Genomic DNA, 21,154 nt, shown 5'->3' with positions numbered 1-21,154 from the left:
GAGATACAAAACATTAAAATAAATAAAGAGGGGGCAAAACCGCTAAAGTCTGTGTCTTGCTCCTGCGCAGTAGAAGTAGTGGGGCCTTTGGCATGTCTGCACCCAGGGGCCAATTGTCTCATGATCCCCCATATTTGCAGGTCTAACATTTTCTTCATGCTGTGAAATACAAAATTCTACATTTAGCTTCGACCAAAGATCTTCATAGCTCCAATCTGAACGGTTCCCATGGAACGACCCAGTTACCCTCTGATATCTCCTCTATGTAATGCACAGATGATGCACTGCCAGCAAACATTATATTCTGTGTATACTTCAGATCATAAGTAATAATGTCAGCGAATATTGGTGAGTTACTTCTTTCCGAGTAGAAGCTGCAGTGGGATACACATTCTTTCAGACTGCATTTTTCATCTGCCAAAACATACCTCCTCTCCAAAATAAAGTCTGCCCTACCATCAAGTATTTTATTTTGTGTATACATCACATTGGGCAGGTCCTGATCGTTTTATTGTGTTTTTAAAAAAATATTATTTCATTGCGTTTTATTATTGTAAAAGCTTGTTTTGCTTCTACATTAGAGCTTTTATTGTGAAGGATTTTGACATACAGTATATATTATTAGTGTAATTTTAGATTGCTCAGGAGGGATGATAGGACAGGTATATATAAGTATAAGTTCATTGCTGTTATTTTTCATATGCATAATGACCTTAGGGTTAGTAAATGTTTCTTCTTTCCTGGCAAAAGTTATAGTGGGACACACATTCTTATTTTAAGGGATGTGTAGTCTTGGTTTAATTATAAATACAAGCATATTTCCCCTCTTTTCTCACATGTCACAGTCGATCCTTTGAGTCATTCACCCATGAGACAGCATAACAAGTTGTGTTCTCCTTTATTTTATTCTTTGGAATTGTTTTTGGCATATTGCATGGAGCAATGGTGAGAGAATAATGACAAATATCTGACATTAAACATATGAGAGCTTACACAAAACATACAGTATATAGCAGTCAGCAGACAGTATATGAATGCAATTGCAGTGGCACTTATACTTTTTGCAATATAAAGCAAATATATTAAAGGGGATTTTTTTGCACAATGGTACAAGTCCTTCACTGAAACAGTAAATCTGCTCTGAATTTACTGTTTATTTTCTACCTTTGGCAAAAGAATTCAATTTTCGATATTCAATTTGAATCAATACAGTATGTAAAAGAGTCACATACATGACATTTGGCATCTTTTTGTATCTGTCTAACCAATGCAAGAGTTATATTTCACGCTGCCAGTCAAACTGCAGTCCACTTTTATTGTGAAATAAACAGAAAGTAATCAGGTCGGATGATTCTCTTTTTATTCCCCTCCCTGTATCAACTCAAATTTTCTTAAAACCAAGAAAGAGACCAGCTCCACCCTCATTCCTGCAGTACAAAAACAAACAAATTGAGAACTCAGAGTCATACAGCTTCTTCACTTGGTGACCCAGAGGAGGAGGGGGAGGCAAAGTCCTGCTGTGTCCTCAACCAAACAGTTTGATGAAGCAGGGGTGGCAGTACGGCTTGTTCTCCTGCTCCTTGAAGCAGCCTTTGCTCAGCGGCTTCAGGCAGAAGTGACACACGAGGTGGTGCGGGTGGAATTTGGCCCCCATGGCGGTGACGCAGCGGCCCAGGATCGGCTGCTGGCAGGCCTGACACATGCTGCCGCGGGACTGGTGGTAGTGGGCCTCGCACAGCGGCTGACCCTCGTGTTCGAAGAAGCTGCCGTTCACAAAGGGGCTGTAGCACTCCTGCAGGGGGAGAGGAACAGAGAGACGCAGTGAGACTCAGAAAGCCCTGACTCATATCACTGTAATTACACAGATGTCATGTGAAACAGCAACTTTCTCATGACATAATCCCAACTTATTTTTAGTGTTTTTGATTTTTTTTTTTTTTTTTTTTTAAAACCTTTCTTTACTGGTAGTTTTGCTGAGAGCAGGAACGCCCTGCTCACACAGTAACACACATGGACACACCACAACCACCGTCTGATCTGTTGGTCAGTGAGCAGCTTCTCTGCAGCAGCTGTGGGTTAATGTCCCATGACCCATCTGCAGGGCAGTAGCACAGATTTTTTAGAAACGCTGAGGCCATAAATCCAAATTGCTGCAGTACATCTCCACCTTTTCAGAGTACTTACAGAATTTAAAAATGCCACATATTATTTAGGCCTGTTAATTTACACTAAAACTTATGTTACAATGGCCAGCATGTAGCTGTGGTAGAGTAGGCTAAATTCCTTTTGTCGTTACTGTAATTAAATATTTTTTATGTCTTAAAAACAGTCAAACTGAGTCCAAAAACCAATGAGTGACGTCACGATAGCTACGTACGTTTTCTTATATTTTTTGTATGTTTTCCTACAAAAGCAATGCACCCAAATTCGTACATATCCCACGTATTCTGAAAGGCTGAGATCACGTGACCAATGCGCTGATGGCGGTAAACAAGGAAACATGATAGGAAACGTGATGTACAGGTCACAAAAAAAATTTGACTAACCCTAACCTCCTAACCCTACAAAAAAAACGTCCACGGCAATTTTCCTCTCCTAAAACTAACCAAAGTAACTTTTATTGGCTAAACTTAACCTCCATAACTCTATGTTAATTACATAACTCTATGTTATGGACATAACGTCATTCTTGGGGCGCAAATTCGTAGGATATCATGCGAACCGTTCTAAGAATACGTTGTTTAAAGGTATGCCATGCAGTCTCTGACCTCTAGTAGTGCTATGGAGCAGTTGTTTTTATGAGTGGGTTCCCGTTTAATTTGTCTGATGCACTCACATGACGATCCACTGATCACCATGTGATAACGCCAAGAAATGCGCATGATGTGCCAACAAAGCCACTAAAGAAGACTGCTAGCAAGTACACATAGATTTAAACAACGTTTTAAGAATGTTATCAAAAAAATCAACTTTGCAAATGTTTAATGAGGAATGAAACGAGTTCAACACTTTTATAAAGACAGAGAATGAATGTAAACTTAACTTGTTTGTTTACATGAAAATTCCATAGGGTACCTTTAAAGGGACAGTCCACCTCCGAATCAAAACTACATAGTTTTCCTCTTACCTGTAGTGCTATTAATAATCTAGATTGTTTTAGTTAGAGTTGCAGAGTGTTGCAGATATCAGCCGTAGAGATGTCTGCCTTCTCTCCAGTATAACGGAACTAGACAGCACTCAGCTTGTGGTGCTCAAAGTGCCAAAAAACACATGTTAAAAACTCAACAGCAATGTCTCTTTCCAGAAATCATGACCTGGTTACTCAAGGTAATCCACAGAGCTTGTTGTGAGCAGTTTCATGTAGGAACTATTTTCTTTCTACCAAACTATACCCGCCAACCATATCACCGCACAGAAGGAAGCATGCATAGAGACATTGCTGTTGAGTTTTTAAAATGTATTTTTTGGCACTTTGAGCACCACAAGCTGAGTGCCATCTAGTTCTATTATATTGGAGAGAAGGCAGACATCTCTACGGCTGATATCTCCATCACACAGCAACCCACACCAAAAATATTTAGATTGATAAATAGCACTACAGGTAAGAGGAAATTGATGTAGTTTTATTTCGGGGTGAACTGTACCTTTAAGTTACATTTTACTATTGTAGCAGGTTGAGCTAGTTTCCACTTCTTTATAAAGCACACATCAAGGTTTATGCTGCGCCCTCAAAATATTCAACATAATAAACGTGTCATGCATAAATGTCATGCATAAGGCATCTCCAGCAGAACACACTTTAAGTTTATTTTAATTTGTTTATTATTCTGCTTTAGTTCACTGTTTACACAGACAGAGTGTGTGATAATCTGTGAGCGACAAACGTCATGAGGCGGCGTCCTTTGTTTTTTCTTTTCTTTCTTCTCTTTCCTGTTTTGGGAGGACATGTTGTGTTGTATTGTTGCGCAAACCTTAAAAAAATATACGCAGTACCAGGGAGAATAAGGTTGACAAACCGAAGTCCTGTCGTCTTAAGAGTGCAACATTTAGTCCGGCAGTTCCCAGTCTGAGAGGTCATGAAATGATTAATGGGATAGTTAAGAGGAAAAAAGAAAATCTGCTGCAGTCTTTGCTTTTTTTATGAAATGCTGAATATTTTTTACCTCTTTTGGCACCAAAAAACAATTTCAGATGAGACCATTTGAGTTTAGTTTTTCATTTTTTGGCACTTTAAGCACCACAAGCCGAGTGTCATCTAGTTCCATTATATTGGAGAGAAGGCAGACATCTCTACGGCTGATATCTCCAACACTCTGCAACTGCAACCATAACACACCAGTGATAAACTTGGAGAAACACTCACCCTACATACGAAGCACTGTGGGTGCCAGAGAGAATTGAGAGCCGAGATGTAGTTTTCCAGGATGGGCTGGCTGCAGCCTTGACAGCGGGAAGCAAACAGAGTCAAAAAGCACTGCTGGCAGTACTGCTGGCCCTCACGGTCATGGAAACCTGCAGAGGATACAATCACAGTTCAACACAGTCACTGTGTGATGCTGGGAAAAAAGCACTGAAACTTTTCCATGTTAAATTGTTCTGTGCAACATGAAACGTTAATGTGTTTGTAAGGGTTCAAAGTTTTACTGATGTGAGTGCTTTTTGTGTCACAGCTTGTTCTGCTTTAAATGTGGCAATTTTCATGTCAAAGACTTAGTGTTTCCCCCGAATTCTTGATAGAGTGGAGCTGCCTTAACAACAGAACATTAACTCTCCTTTGAGAACCATACAGATTAGATGCTTTTAGCCAGCAAACAGCTCTCTAGCCATTACAAACTCTGGGACAGATTGTTTTTGTAGGGCTGTATGTGAGAATGATCCAGTTGAAGTTTACTGTTAACAGTTGCGTGTTGAACCCAGACAGGATACAGTGTGTGCCACCCATTACCTTCCTCTCCAAACGCCCGGCTGCACTTGACGCAGCAGAAACACTCTGGGTGCCAGTTCTTATCCAGAGCGGTGACCATTTTCTGAACGACAAGAGGAATTAAACCGTTAGATGGCTTCAGGTTGGTTTAAAGCTATTACATGACACATGATCATCCAAGTGTCTCACATTTAGGATGGGCTTGTTGCATTGCGCGCAGTGAGGGGAGAAGAGGGTGAAGTAGTCCGACTCGCAGTACGGCCGTCCATCCTTCTCGAAGAAGTTGCGACTGCCTAACTCTGTCTCGCACTCAGTGCACACAAAGTGCTCTGGGTGCCACACCTTCCCAAGAGCTGTTACCACCTGCACAGGAAACAGTCAAAAGCTAATTAATGAAACAAAATAAAATCCTGTCCAACCTGTTACCAGATTTTGTGTCACATGTCCTAACCATCAAACATTAATAAACCTGGGTCAGCAGCTTACCTGTCCCACTACTGGCTTTTGACAAGCCGAACAGTTTCCTTTGGAGGATGTTTGAACTCCTTGTCGGCTCAGGTCTGACTGAAGCAGCCCCAGCATGCTGTCCAATGAGCCGCCAGATGAGGGCTGTGCTGGGGGGGCGGGCTGCTGTGGTGCTGTCACCACTGGATTGACGGGCGCAGCTGGCTGGAAGAAGAGAAAGAAAAATGCTACATGGCACATCTGTCTTTGGGATTATAGTTCTTTAAGAGTGAATCATTAGACTACAGTTGGTTTGAAATTAATTGCCATAAAAGACAGAGACTGTAAAGGGCCATCTTCACCAAGAAGGAACAATAACATTTTGTAAAAAGTGGCGCCAAGCCCACACTGTGCTCTCCAGCTGTGTCGGCATTAAATTTGAATGGTTTGGCTGTCTGTGTTCATTTAATCGCTCTGAATCCCAATAATATCGTTCACCACTTTCATCGTTATAGTTGCAGTGTGGACTCCGTCATCCACTTGGGTTAGAACCATTTTTAGAATGATATATTTACAGCCATTCCCACTTAAGATGGCTTCTCTTTGTTACAAAACTGTCTGATGAAGGTCTAGTCACCAAAACGTTGCAGCATTAAAGTCATTATTTTGCAAGTTAGACAGTGAGTCTTTTCTACAAAATGATATATTTACAGTTATTGTTATATATAGTGTGGACGGCCCTTAAAGGAAAACTTCAATATTTTTCAACCTGGACCCTATTTTTCCACATTTTTGTCTCTAAGTGACTAATGGAGACAACAATTTACAATTTGTAAACTCTGTCCAGTATTGAGAGATACCACTGCAGTCACAGCGGCAAAACAGGCTGCAATGTAATGCCTAGGGGCAATTGTGCATCATCAATTTACGTCCATTAAAAATGTTTGTATTTGCTACTTTCAGGCTCAAATTGTTATAAGGAGTGTCTCATAACATTACGGAAAAGACCCTACAAAGAAATGAAATGTAAAAATGTTGGAAAGTTGTAGAAATGTTATAAAACGGGGCACCCAGCTAAGTGGGTAAAGCGGGAGTCCCATGTACAAAGGCAATATCCTTGCCACAGCGGCCACAGGCTCAATTCCAGCTTGATTGCTTCAAGTCGAGTAGTTATTGTTCTTTGTTTTTTGCTAGTCAGTGTGCTGTGCGGTGTACTCCTTGGGACATTTAAGTCCCCAGATTTTGCTGCAGAGTGAGTGCTCCTCATTTTCACTGTACTCTTTGGTGCAGACAGCTGCAGACATGATGCAGTAGCACAGAGGAGAAGAAACTTTGTACCTTAAAGCTCCAAGATAACATTATTTTCTCTCTTCTGCTTGGAAGTGGTGAATTTACAGCTCACAGATACTTAATACAACACAGTCTCTGACTTTTGTTTGATACGCAGTGTCAGCAAAAATGTTGTTGCACATTTCCAATCCCCATTAGTTAGCTTGTTTACTAGCCCCGTTCAAACTTTAAAACCTTATAAGGGGTTAAAAAAAGAAGAAGAAAAAAAAAAAGGTAATTCTAAATTGGTTACAGCTCTAGTATGTAGGCTTTGAGCTAAATGCTAACTTCAACATGCTAACATGCTCACTGTGACAATGCTAACATGCTGATGTTTAGCAGGTAAAAAGTTTACTCAGGTTACCGTTTTACTCTTTAGCATGCTGACATTTGCTGATTAGCAAAAAGCACAGCATGCAGCAAAGAGAAATGTCATTAGTTTGCTAGTCTTGGGTTGTAAACAAAAAAATAGTTGTTGAAATATTTCAGTCTGGCCAAAGTGTGGGGCTGACATGCCATGCTGAGAGCCACACTGCCAGCATGGTCAAAAACAAGGTAGCCTGTGTATTATGGAACATTATGATGATTATAGTCCACAGTATCCAGAGGAGAAATGCTCCTTTTTAAAAGCTGTTCCCATAACCTCTGCTCACGCTTGTTTATAACCCACAGCTGGACTGGAACCAAACACTTAAAACGACAGAACTACTTCCTCTTCTCAAATGTACCCACTCTGACTCGCTGAAAAAGAGACTGACTGGATGTTATGTTCCACACCGAATGTAGATCTATATCTACTATAACCTGAAAGTATTTCTGAGGCTGGAACATATCTCCACCAAGACTAACTTCCATCCTCAGGCCCTATCTGGTGACTGATTTATACCAGGAGGCATGTGCTGTGGCCAGGCCACACAGTAACAGTGAGGTCATCGTGATGTCGAGTGAACGTCTTCATGAACCCATGAATCACCCTGAGCTGCGTTAAAGCCTGAACAGCTGGGAGTGAATGGTAGAACAAAAACAGCATGCTCTTGCGGTCACATTTTGAGCACAATTACAATTACATTTGGTCGTTTTCATGCTGTTGTGTGAGTCTTACTGTGCTCTGGACTCTGAAGTCTGACAGAGACGCCATCAGTTTGTCCAGTTCCAGTGTGGCGGATGTTGCCGAGGGCTTCACAGAGCTGGAATACAAAATACAATACTTGTTTTAACAAAGCCACAAAACGATTTCGGGGAGCAGGACAACTTTTTTAAAAGAATATTTATTATTTATTATTATATTCATTTTTAATTTTAATTTTTTATCAAATTTTTTATTTAATTTTAATTTTAATTACTTTATTTATTTATTTTGACAAAATTTATGACATTACACAATACAAAAAGGCACAAACTAAGAAAACTAAAATGTTAGTGGTTGCACAGTTTAATTTGATTTAAAATTTCTTTTTAAATCAATTTGTTGATCCTCTGTTCAATTGTGCAGCTCTTCTGCTTGTGGAAACTCTACAGTAAGTACTTTGTATGCAATATAATTTCAGAGAATTCCCCCAATTCTTTAGATTTGAGTAAATTAATTATATTTGGTACCTGGAGGAGGAGGTCGTGGCTTTATCCTTGATCTTGTCCCTCTCATCTTTCTTAGAAGAAGGGAACTGGGCCAGGATTTCATCTGAAGACAAAAACAAGGTCACATATATAAAAAGACTGACATTAGAGTTAAACACAGGAATATAAAAACTAGGTCTGCCCCCTAATGGTCGATCAAATATTAGTCGACCAGAAAAGTCAATAGTCGGAAAGATTTCAATTTCTTAAAATTAAAAGGAGAGACACAGGAAGTGACCACGCTCAGCAGTCAGACAGGAGTCACGTTAATTTCCAGGGCTGGTACCTGCGGTTATTCCACAGGCTAGTTAATAACATGTCGGGCAGGAAATCCAAAGTGTGGGATCATTTTGAGAAGGTGAAGGACGAACCCAAGGTGATATGTAAACTCATCTTCATTGGTCGACTACAAACATGACGTATCATCTGAAACATGGAAGTAGCTACATGCCCATTAGCCACTTAGCACAATCATTACTGCTTTGCCGACAGCGTCATTAACAGGCGGCTCGCTCAGTGTGTGACGTGCACTTGTAGATAAAATATAGGCCTATATTAATGAAGGTTCATTGTATTTCTCTGTAGTGCTACTGATACTATTTTTTCTCACACCTTCAACTCAAACCATTGTGTTGCCCGCCCAAAATATATAATTTGATCATTAAATTAATATCGTAAACATGTGGGCAACTAGTCGACTAATAGCTCTAAATGACGACTATTAGTAGACTAGGAAAATTCTTAGTCGTGGGCAGCCCTAATAAAACACACAAACACTGACCTGTGATGTTGAACTGGGTGGCGTTCAGCTCCTGTAACAGATGGTCCAGCTCACTCAGACCTCCTCCCAGCAGCGAGGAGGAGGAGAAGGCTGGAGGAGGATCTGCCGTGCGGGGAGAGCGCGGTTTACACACTGTGCTGTAAGACAGGCGAGACAGGCAGATTTTGAAACATCCTTCATCATGGTCACTTTGTCATGACTCAGAGGTGACTCTGAAGTTTGGTCCATTCGCAAATGAGTCATGTCGCAGCTCAATACTCTCATCTGTCTGTAGCGGTGGTTTCAGATCCAAACATACTCATTGTCGTAAATACACAAAATGACAAATGTGGAAAAAAACTATTTTTTCTAAACTGTGGTTCCTAATTAGATTTACGTAGATTTTTCCCCATGCAAACACAATGAGAGACTTGAGTGAGTCATTTTCTCTCTGATGTAAAATCTGAAGAACCACCTTCCATTACAACCTACAGAGATGTGCAGCCTGATAATTAGACTGTATGGCCACTTTGTTACACTTATACACACACACACACACAAACAAACACACACACACACACACACACACACACACACACAATATTAGGGCTGGGCGATATGGAGAAACTCATGATATTTTTGACTAAATACCTCCCTATCGACATTGTACCAATATTGTAGGGTTGACTATTAGTGCTTTCACAAAATATTTACACAGTGAGATTTCTGCTAAAGGACCATCAGTAATGGTGTGTTCACACTGATTGCAAAGCGAGCCTTTCACGTAGTGCAAATACATACAAGGCCCATGCAAAAACGCACAAGGTGACGCAAATGACGTGATGTGACTGAACGTCAGTACCGTACAGAAACAGAACAAAAAACAAGCAGGCTTGGAGGTTAGTGAGCGAACCCATTGGACTACATGCTAAATCCTGATAATATGTATTTGTCACTTGTGTAAGCTGTTTTGTTAAACTCCTTTTTAGCAAAATGCTCAGAGTAATTTAAGTAAACGTAAGGAGTGAAGCCACAATACACTGCCAGGACAGTATGGAAATAATAAAGAGTGTTGCCATCTTGGTTCACACTAGTTCAGCACACAAAGCCTCCATTTTTACCACGTTCACATCACTTGATTCCAGCTATGGATGGATTAATGAATGAGCCTGCAAGGCACAGGCCCAGGGGCCCAAAGTGTCAGGGGGCCCCCCTGGCTTTCACATGCAAAATGTAACTCAAATTAAGACGTACTGACCAGGATTCTCAAAATGACCACAAAGAGATGCAAGGTAAACAGCAAAGAGACAAAATAACTACAAAAATGGGCAAAAAGAGTCTCACAGACACTCAAAATGAATACAAAGTAACACAAAATGACCTAAAACAGACACAAAACAGCCACATAGAGACAAACAAACACAAAAAGATGCATTATGACTACAAAGATACGCAGCAACAATGACAAAAAAGATGCAAAACCAACTAGGGCTGCAGATTAGTCGACTAATCGATGACTAATCGACTATTAAAATAATCAGTGACTATTTTAGTAGTCAACTAATCAGTTTGAGTCATTTTTCATACTATAAAAGTACCCCAAAATACTCTTATTGCAGCTTCTTATGTTCAAATATTGGCAGCTTTACACACTCTCCCACGACGGTGAACTAAAACCTGGCATGAGTACGAAACAAGACATTAGATGACATAATTTTGGGGTTTGGGAGAGACAGATCGACATTTTTCAACATTTTGACAAATTTTTCAAAAAAATGATTAGTCGATTAATCGAAGAAATAATCGACAGATTAATCGACAATGAAAATAATCGTTAGTTGCAGCCCTAAAACCAACACAAAGTCTGTGTCTTGCTCTTGTGTAGGAGAGGTGGTGGGGCCTTTTGCATATCTGGGCCCAGGAGCCCATTGTCTCTTGATCCACCCATGATTCCAGGTATCGGTTGCACTTAACTACAAACCATGTAAGCATTTAGTTGCCTTCCTCAGTTAGTTAGCACAACTGTGGCACAGCTGTTAAAGGCGAATATTCACTGGGTGCTGAATACTCCAGCAGCCATATTCATGCAAGTGACGTCAAGCGAAAACTTGCTTTGCATTTGGTGTGAAGACAATGTGTAAATCAAGACTGAGTGGGTAAAAGCAAATAATAGACCAGCTAGAAAATCTGGAAAGTTCAGAAAATTACATCACCTTTCTGTAATGCAGCCTTTAAAACCAGTAAAAGACAACACTTATATTATGATATCCAAAATCTAAGATGATATCTATTGATATATTGTCCAGCCCTACAAATATATTGTGAATGAAGGACTGTAACTAGTGTAAGCAATGTATTCTATGCAGATGATGCATTACTCTATTTATTCAGTCAAAGATTATACAAATAATATAAAAAGTGTGGACTTGAATACATCATGTGAAAAAGATCAAACATCATTAAGGGAATTACCTGTATAATTTGTCTGGGTTGGAGTTCTGAGAAGATTTCATGGCAGCAGAAACCGTCTGAGAGACGAAACGGATCAAGCTTTTCAGTAAATATGTTACAAAAGCAGCATGAACTCACAGATAATATATGTAACCAAAGTTCAGAGTGTTTAGATAAGATTATAATGATCTGAATCAGAGTGCTATCAGAATCTGAAGTGAAAAAATTGGTATGACTGTACCCCTGGGAGCTTGTTGTCTACCTGCTGTGGGGTGTAGGCAGGCGGCGGTGGCCTGGTTTGGGCGGGCTCCTGGGTTGCAGGGTCAGCATTTTTCGGAGGGTCAGAGGTGAGCAGGACAGGACACCGAGCTAAAGGAGAGCCGGTGTTCTCGAGATCAGCAAGGAGGGCATCTGGAGGGGAGGGAGGGACAAGAAACTGATATAACAGCATGAATTTGTACAGTCCAATTAAGTTTTTATCAACTTTTCTGATACAAAGACATTTATGTTCCCCATAATGTAGACTTGCAGTCTTTATAAATGTCCCTGATGGAGTTATCAGTTTGTTTATGAAGCATCAAGTGGAAATAAAAGGAGATACAAGTTAATAAGTGGATTTAAAAACCATGCAATGCAGATAAAGACGAAAACACTACATGTTAGACATAAAAAAGTTATAACACTGACGCACTGGCAGACACAATGAAACACATGCAAACACATGCACAGGCAGTTACGTACCAAACACAACAATACGAGGACTGAGCGGGTAGTTAGGTGGCTCAGGCACTCCTAAGGAGAGACAGACAGCCCGTGTGACCAATAAAACAGCGGCAGCATATCAGCCCACACATCAGACAGCGTCCTCAGACACTGATCAGTCAGAGGACAGGACAGTCAGACTTTTACGCAACCCAGAGATAATCCATCGACACAGTGAAGTTATTAGAGTGCACAAACTTCTCTGCATTCGTATCTGAAACATGCCGACATGGAAAGGAAGCAGAGAGGAGGAAGAGTGTTTGGCGACTGATATCTAAATCCACTCCACCCCCGCCTCACTCACTCACTCACTTCAAGTGGAGGCTGTCCAGAGACTAAACTTGCTCAAGGGTTAGCCGCTGCATGACATCATTAAGTGCTGACAAGTCTGTGTACGTGCAACTAAAAGCCAAAGCTGGAGTTTGGAAAAAGCTGAACATGAGTAGTTACACTCTAAGTTGTAGAGGAGATGCTGCAGTTTTGGCTAACTGTCATTGTTTTACAGGGTTAACACCGACTTAACCACTCACACTGCTGGTACAATATCACCACACTATTAAAGGGGCAATTCAGTGGTTTAGTTTTGCACTTTCTAAAAGTTGTGGGACTTCCGAGAGACTCATTAATTGAAGAAAAATCCTGGATTTTGGTCCCTAGAAACACTGGATCCTACAGTTCCCATGATGCAACTCAACAGGATCTGTCTATCTTGCTCATATAACCTACATCATGCAAACTTTATGCCTCCAATTTGAGTTTTGTAATAAATTTGTAGGCGGGGGGTCTGGGGCCTGTTCCCCTGGGATGATTTTTTTTGCCCAATTTAAAACATTTATATACACTATTTTTCAAGTCATTTGAGTAAATAGAATACATAAAAATATGTACATCACTTGGGAAAAACATGATAGTTACAGAGGAAAAAATCCTACATCCTATTTTGTATCTAACTGTCTTCCTCATTCTGAAACCACAACACAACAAATGTTACGGAGGACTAATCTTTACTCCCGTCACTTAAAAAGAGGCAACATTTTTCAAATGTTACTATTCCAAAGTTGCATAATATAGGTAGGAAAGGAATCAGGGTTGTGCACATTCACTCTTCACAAGAGCGAGGTCAGAGTTCAGTTCTCACTGATTAAAATGAACTAGTTCACATTCATAGTTCACAATTTGAATTTTGAACTGGTTTATCTTCATGTGTTCTGTTTATTTAGATTTTTTTTAAATGTGATCATCATTCACTTGCAGATAATTCCCAAGACTGGGCTGATGCTTCAACTTCACGTGTGTGTTTCAAATTCGTTGCCGATTTTGCTGACGGTCTTACAGCGGGTAAAATGTGCATGTGAGATTTTTTCCATTGGAATCTGTAACTTACTGATTTGTTCATAAAAATATTATGAACTAGGGTTGCAACACTACGAGATTTTGGTATGATAACCATTTCAGAAAATATTGCGGTTTCACGGTAGTGAAGAATTTATATCATTATCAGTCAGTGACCATTGAAGGAATTAAAACAGAGGGGTGACTGTTGGTTAAACACATGTTTTACTGCTATAATTGAAACCTGAAACTATTTTGTTGATGGAAAAAAGTATGAAGTATGTCATCGCTGCAATCCTATTATGAACTGGTGTCTTTGGTGTTGGTGTGCTGTAAAACGGTCATGTTCAGCTTCATAAGTTGCAAACTGTTGCGTTCAGTTCACAGTTCACCAAAAATACAACCACATTCAATGAACACGCTCTTTTAGCACATTCATGCACTGGTAGGAATTTGGTGTAAACAGCATTACTAATCTTAAAACCTATTTTTGTTATACTTTGCTGGAGTAGAGTTCAGAGAAATAATGTTCAGCTGACAAATCTGCTACAGTTGAACCCATCCCATAATAATCTGGGTGTAGTAATTGCAAATCAAGGATCTCAAACAGTGCCAAGCAAATGTGTTCTCCAATAATCTGAAATGATCATTAAAGCCAACAGAGGAACATTTACTCCATTATATTAGATTTCTTTGGGAAGTAACACAGACTTGGCGCTGGGGATGTCCCCATCAAGTTTTCTAGTGCACACTTCAAGTACATTGAAGTTATTAAAATCAAATGTATATGCTTGACAACTGAATAGCTCTGCATTGCATTAAGAAAAAAATCCCTGCATCCAAGCTGTTGCTGTCTCAAGGGTATGTCTCTGTCCCTTTAAGACAGTGGTTCCCAAGTGGTCCAGCCACGGGGTCCATTTTTCCCCTGGGTCATTAGTTCAAGGTCTACAAAGTTTAATAAATCTGGCATCATACTTGCGTTTGGCCATGTCGTTGAGCTAGTTTGCTGTCTCTGTCAAGTAGCTGTCCATTAGTCACTCACTGTACAGCAGGAAACTGCACTTCAAAATAAAAGCTCTGTGCCAGAAATGTAACCTACTTAAAAACAAATTCTGTTTTAATACGGTCTTCACGTTTGCAATCTCTTGCGGTCCATTCAGAGTGGATCTGCAACCCACTTTTGGACCGAGGCCCACCCAATGGGAACCACGCTTTAAGCGACTATTGTGGTTGTTTCTTCAATGCAGCCTTTGCATTAGTTTTCTGAATTAACTATGTTCCGCGGAGTATTTACTTTCATCGTCTGTACATGTTTTGCACGTATTAGGCTACACTATTGAATTACTCTTCCTGGCTTTTCACTCGAGGAGCTTTTGTCTCACTTTGCATTGGCATGGTGAGTGAGGATGTTGTCAGTTCTGCACTGCTGTCTTTCTCTCCTACGCCTGCGGTGAAACACCATGCTCCATAAACGCAAGATACTCTCACACTGAGTTGAAATGAAACTCATATTTTTGGTAAAAACATAAACAGCCTCATACAGCATTTTGCTGCTGTTTATGGCGTGTGGTGTTTCCCTACGGGCGGGGCTCAGCTCACACACATACGGGAGCTCTGCAGAGTGGAGGAGAGAAAGACAACAGGAGAGCTGACAATGGCTGCACTCTATGTGTCTCCGAATGAAAGCTTCACAAGTTAAGACACCTGTGTGACAGCTGACGTAAAACAAAGGATCGGATCCTCTATATAGCTCAATAAAGCTGATCCCTAACAGTCAAAAAATGCCTTGATTGGCCCTGATACCTATCGGATTGAGACAACCCTTCTTGTAGCTTTTGAGAAAACATTCAGGGCTGAAGCACCAGAAGCCACCCGATATCCATGAATCCATTTACATTAATTATATTGAATGACGGCCTTAGGCGTCCATATTTGATTGATTCCCAGGTTTTCCAGTTGTGATAATGACTTTGACGTCGACAGAGATGCTATTTAAAATTCGTGAACTTGTCATTACAGTAACTCTGAAGACATGATGCAACTGTGTTAATGGTCTGGATACTCCTCATGACTAATAAACTGACCCTTATAGTGGAGTTCCCCTTCAATTACACAACAGTGGATACTGTTAACGTATTTTTTCACACAAGACGAAGTTATTTTGGAATTGTTGAAGTTAAAGTTTGGTCTCTCACTTCCATTTAGAGTGGCAGACGCTGGATAGTTTGACCATTAATCCATCCCTTTTTCTTATTCTGACCTCTCTCCTTGCTTGTCAATGAGTATTGACGTACACTCCGAACTGCATGTCGTAGCGTTTACACTAACTTGCGTCCTGTGCAATCAGCTTATCATAGACAGCAGTTTATTAGTTACCAATTTACAATAGAAAATAAACATCCTGGCCTCTGGGGCACAACTACCTCTGGTTTGGGAGTCTAGAAGAGAAGAGAATCCAGTCACCTGAACAGACAGGACAGTCAGTCCTTGTGTGGAGCACATGGTTATAGTTAGAGCTTTTTAATAAGGTGCTGTGTCTTGTTAAAAAGCTTTAACTATAACCGTGGGCTGAAGACCTCATCACTCCACCAGTCAGCTTTGCTTTGTTTTGGTAACGGCGGATGATATCATAGACGTTGTGGATGATGTTTCCAACGTCAAGAACGAAATCTCCAAACCTCAGTTTCTTGTGGCCTTTGTACACTGATATCACGAGTGTTTGATGAATGCTCGAGCCAATCTTTGAGCCTGTTTTTAACATCTGTGGTGATCAGTTATGAGACAGGATCAACCCAAACATAACCCTGCATTAGTTCATCCCTGCGGTCACCTCGGCCGCGGATGATTCACACTTCTGGTACGGCCATGTGGTGAGAAACTTCTGCGTACACTACTTGCCCTCTCCTCCCCGCTGTGTGTGTCTCTTACTCACACACACAAACACACACACACACACACACACACACACACACGCACTCTAACAGACTGAACTGCTCATATAAGGAGCTGAACTTCTCTCAATGGGAATTATGACCATATTTAGAGCTGCCTGTCGACTTGTTTGTCTTGGCAGAAAAGCCTCTCTAACAAGTGGTCTCTCTCTAACCGAAAAGCCTCGCCAGATCCGATACATAAACTTACAACACTATCAGACAACGGCACAGTGTCCCAAACATGGCCACCGCCTGACTAACGCTCACCCAGTTACTCCGTCCGTGTGCAATCCAATCCAGATGTGCCCAGATGTGCTTGGCTACATCCAGCCATTCCTTCCAGTATTGCTTGTAAAGCATAAATCCCCCTAATTCTTAAGTGGACTTCAGGAACAAACAAAAAAAAGGTTCCTGGGAGAGCAAATGGGCAGCTGAGGCAAACGGGCCTTTCTATTTTCATTGAACTCTGTGGCTTTTTGGGAATAGCAGCGTGGCCATGGGCTATTTCAGGGGCCTTTTTTTCTCAAGCTTCTCATAATGTTACTGTGAGAAAAGCGAAGAAATCCTCCTTCAACATCACACGCTGCTGTCTCACACTCAGTGGAGCATTATGTGTCTTCTCTCCATCCCTGCCTTGTTAATATGAGCGGATGGGAGAGCCCGCAGTGGACCCCTTTTTAATCTAATTTACCAAGAATTTATTGAATTTGCAGGGGGATGCACGGAGCACTAAATGGCGGTCAGGCAGCACAAAGTAATGCAGTTCTTGTGGTACCTGTGTGAGTGTGTGTGTGTGCTTGGAAAGGTAAACACAATTCTGCAAAAACATTTTTAAAATCTCAGGATGGGAGCAGGCTGAGGAGATAATTACTGTCAACAGGATGAGAGGCATCATAAGATACGGGAAAACCTTTGTATACACTGTTTCTGACATGGAAGTTGTGTGATAGTTACATATAAGGATGTTCTCTGCCTTAAAATGTTTGAGAGTAAATAAAATTCCCATTTGATTCCAGCCCCACACACGTCCCTGTGGACAGAAAATGAAAGGCTACTCCACTATGACTGCCAGAATGAGCAGACCTTATTTCCTCTGTTTGGGCAAACCACCCCTTCCCAAAGATCCCCTCAAGATATCCCAACATGCAGCAGAAGAAGAACAGTAATACTTACCCAAATCGTCCATGATCTGATTTCAGCCGAGTGTTTTCCTGTGTGAGTGGCACAGTAGGGACGCGGACAGCATTAATAAGAAGTGATGGACGCGTCCCAAAGCCCGCAAGATAGACTATTGTCTGCGTCGCTCCTGAATAACTTCTTAGACACCGTTATCCGCCAAGAGAGGAGGAAGAGGAGGAGGAGGAAGAGGAGGGAGGGAAGGAGGGAGGGAGAGAGGGAGGGCGTCCCGTTTCTTTTTTCCTACACGACTCTCTTCCTGTGTAATGCCTACCAGGACCTCAGACTGGAGGAAGGCGTAGCTAGTTAAATAAATGCGGTTACAAACCCCGCATTCCCCGGACACGCGACGTCATCGTGGACATTCCTAGTCCATATTTGGGAGAGAACATTAAGGACAAACTGCAGCTGGACCTGCTGCTGCAGACACGGCGTGAGGCTGCCCGTGACAGATAATACTGGACAATGCATTTAACTGGTGTGTCATTCATAGTAAAGACAAGCCGGGCATGAACACTGAAGGGGCGGCGCCGATTTTTGAAAAGCAGCTTGTAAAAATAACATTTGGATATCATCATGGTGCCTTTACTACTTTTTTTTATTTAAAAAAAAAAATATATATCCCTATCTGATACCGGCATACAGGGCCCTAAACAGGATCTGTCCAAACGAAGGAAATTATCCAATCATTTAAATAAATAAATAAAATAAAAATAATGAATAATAATAAAAAAAAATTTTGTATTATACATTTCTATTGAAAATAATTCAAATTAAAAAATAAGCAGATTTAATCATTTCACTACATGACTGTCCAATCATTTATTTTGTGAAAGGTTTCTACACTCCATGGCAGGATTAAATACATACATTTTGTCTATATTATATTAAATAAATAAATGCGTCTATATTATATTAAATGATTACATTTTGTCTATATTATATTAAATAAATAAATGTGTCTACATTATATTAAATGATTACATTTTGTATATATTATATTAAATAAATAAATGTGTCTACATTATATTAAATGATTACATTTTGTCTATATTATATTAAATAAATTTTTCTATATTATATTAAATAAAATTTTCTATATTATATTAAATAAATTTGTCTGATTATATTTTTGTCTAAATTATATTAAATGATTACATTTTGTCTATATTATATTACATAAATAAAACTGTCCACATCATATTAGATCATCACAGTGTCTAAATTCTATTGAATAAATTTGTCTATATTATATTAAATACATTTTGTCTATATCATATTAAATAAATTTGTCTACATTATATTAAAAAAATAAAAATGTCTATATCATATTAAATAAATTTGTCTATATTATATTAAATATTTAAATGTGTCTACATTATATTAATCACATTTTGTCTATATATATATATGTATATATATACAAATCTTATGTGTGAGATTAAGACTTTTTTGCTCGTGTGATTTTTGATTTTTTTTTTTTTTAATTCGACAGGTTAAATCCAGGGTGAGGGGAGAGAGAGGGGTATGACATGCAGCAAAGGGCCACTGGTTGGAATCGAACCCTCGACCGCTGCAGCAAGAACAGAGCCTTTGTACATGGGGCATCAGCTCAGCTAGGTGACCTAGTGGGCGCCCCCTTGCATGTTTTTTTTTTTTTTTTTCCTTTTTACATTTTTACATATGTTTAAAGGTCCAGTGTGCAGGATTTAGGGGCATCTGTTAGCAGAAATAAAATATATTATTCAAACTATTTTTTTCATTAGTGTATCATCTTCTGAATCTAAGAATTGTTGTGTTTTTGCTACCTTAATATGAGCCATTTATCTCTACATATGGAGCAGGTCCTCTTCCACAGACTCCACCATGTTGTCTCTAGATGCCACTCAATCCTACACACTGGACCTTAAAGGAGTATTGTCGGAGGATGCTGAAGCTTATTTTCATCACCTGCTGCTTCTCTGTAATTGTTGCACATATGATAAGACCAGAGAACCTGAGTAGCTGGTCACTATAATTGCCCCCCTCAACTTTTGCTTAATGCAGTTTTACACATCAATACTGACCCTTACAGTTTAGTTGCTTCATGAGGACATGTCTTTATGGTCTGTATTAATAGGAGAAACAACGACACTGAATAAAAAGCAATGAACATGTGAGGATGTGAGCATTTCTTTAAAAATATCTCTGTTTGGGGCCCTTAAGTCCTCTTTAGTTACCATCAGCTACAGCACACACACTGCAACACAGATGGCAGCCTCATTAATGTATTTTGCACAGAGACCCAGAAACCCACCTGCGCTTACATACCTTATTATTCCCTAGGTTTTGTGTATGTCAGCTAGATTTGAGGTAATTTGATGAAGCATACCTTCAGTCCGGAAAACGCACCTTTTGACACACCACATTACAAAATAAGGCAGGACTGAGTTCATGTTTTATAGATGTGGTGGTGCAGATTCCCCAACAAATTTGCAAGCAGTGCAATTCCCCAAAAGCAACAGGGAACCAGGAACTTTTGGAGGCCTTAAAGGTCTGGGGAGAGTGAGGAAAACCATTGATTTGTTGTATATATTATTCATCAAACCCTTGACTTTCCTTTGCGTTAAGATAGCTTAGGACACAAAATCCATATAATACGGTATTTGCCTTTATAAAAACCCAACGTGTGAATTATAAAATAAAAACTGCACTTAAGGGGCTCAAATTCCCCGCCAAAAATACTTGTCGAACTTTTTCACTTAAGACTTTCTGGCTTGTCACAGTAGGAAAATCACAGGTGTAAATAATGACATTAACAATGGCTGAATTCTATTTAGCAGCTTTAGTTTCAGCAGGGCGTGGTGTTGTTTCTACAAAAATGCAGCATCTCCAGTTTTAAATTGCACTGCGGTGGCATATGCACTTTATTTTGACCTTTATATAGCACCTTATTTATCAGATTTTAGCCTTATCCTAATTTAATGTGTGGGTATGTGAGTATGTGTTGACTGAATGGAACAGTTTTTCTTTTATGAGACAGAAAATTTTGTTATATGTGAACATGCAATGACAATAAAGGCATTCATTCATTTCTTTGGGATACACATATTAAACGGGGGTTTGGAGATCATCCGCAAGAAAATTCAGAGCATCATAAATCTGCATTTTGGTGCCTTTTTTTGCATTAATTTATTGTGTGAATGCCAAAATAGAAGTCCTCTGCTACTTTCATGTTTTAATTGGAGGTGATAAATGAACATTAATAATATTGTGGGGATATATTCCCTGCATTCTGCTGGAAATCTACACCTATGAGTTTCAGGGTCCTGTGCATGCTGACTCACTGTCAGCTCTTACTTGGACACCTGAATAGAACAGAGCCATCATTATTAGTTACACGTGTTTTCCCTACTACGCCAAGTCTGCCCAACGTCTTCAACACAGCCC

At 39.9% G+C, this 21,154-nt stretch overlaps 1 protein-coding gene across 4 annotated transcripts; it reads right to left on the bottom strand.

Moving 5' to 3' along the window:
- Positions 1-891: 891 nt before the first annotated feature.
- On the bottom strand, positions 892-17,989 carry LOC126400160 (transforming growth factor beta-1-induced transcript 1 protein-like). Of its 4 annotated transcripts, none has more exons than XM_050060692.1 (12): positions 17,723-17,989; positions 12,264-12,314; positions 11,764-11,933; positions 11,544-11,599; positions 9,093-9,229; positions 8,294-8,375; positions 7,800-7,884; positions 5,411-5,593; positions 5,114-5,287; positions 4,946-5,027; positions 4,364-4,512; positions 892-1,792 (listed from the first exon to the last, which is right to left on the bottom strand). In XM_050060692.1, the coding sequence occupies exons 1-12, from the start codon at positions 17,733-17,735 to the stop codon at positions 1,526-1,528; spliced, it is 1,449 nt and encodes a 482-aa protein (XP_049916649.1). In that variant the 5' UTR covers positions 17,736-17,989; the 3' UTR covers positions 892-1,525. The 4 variants fall into 4 exon arrangements, with proteins under 4 accessions (XP_049916649.1, XP_049916650.1, XP_049916651.1 ...); XM_050060693.1 differs by having other exon boundaries at positions 11,785-11,933; positions 17,723-17,987; XM_050060694.1 differs by lacking the exon at positions 12,264-12,314 and having other exon boundaries at positions 17,723-17,986.
- Positions 17,990-21,154: the final 3,165 nt, after the last annotated feature.

Source organism: Epinephelus moara, chromosome 13, assembly GCF_006386435.1.
Source record: "Epinephelus moara isolate mb chromosome 13, YSFRI_EMoa_1.0, whole genome shotgun sequence".
Taxonomy (NCBI): domain Eukaryota; kingdom Metazoa; phylum Chordata; class Actinopteri; order Perciformes; family Serranidae; genus Epinephelus; species Epinephelus moara.
Note: the sequence above shows the minus strand (reverse complement) of the source record. Positions and strands in the feature narration are given on the sequence as shown.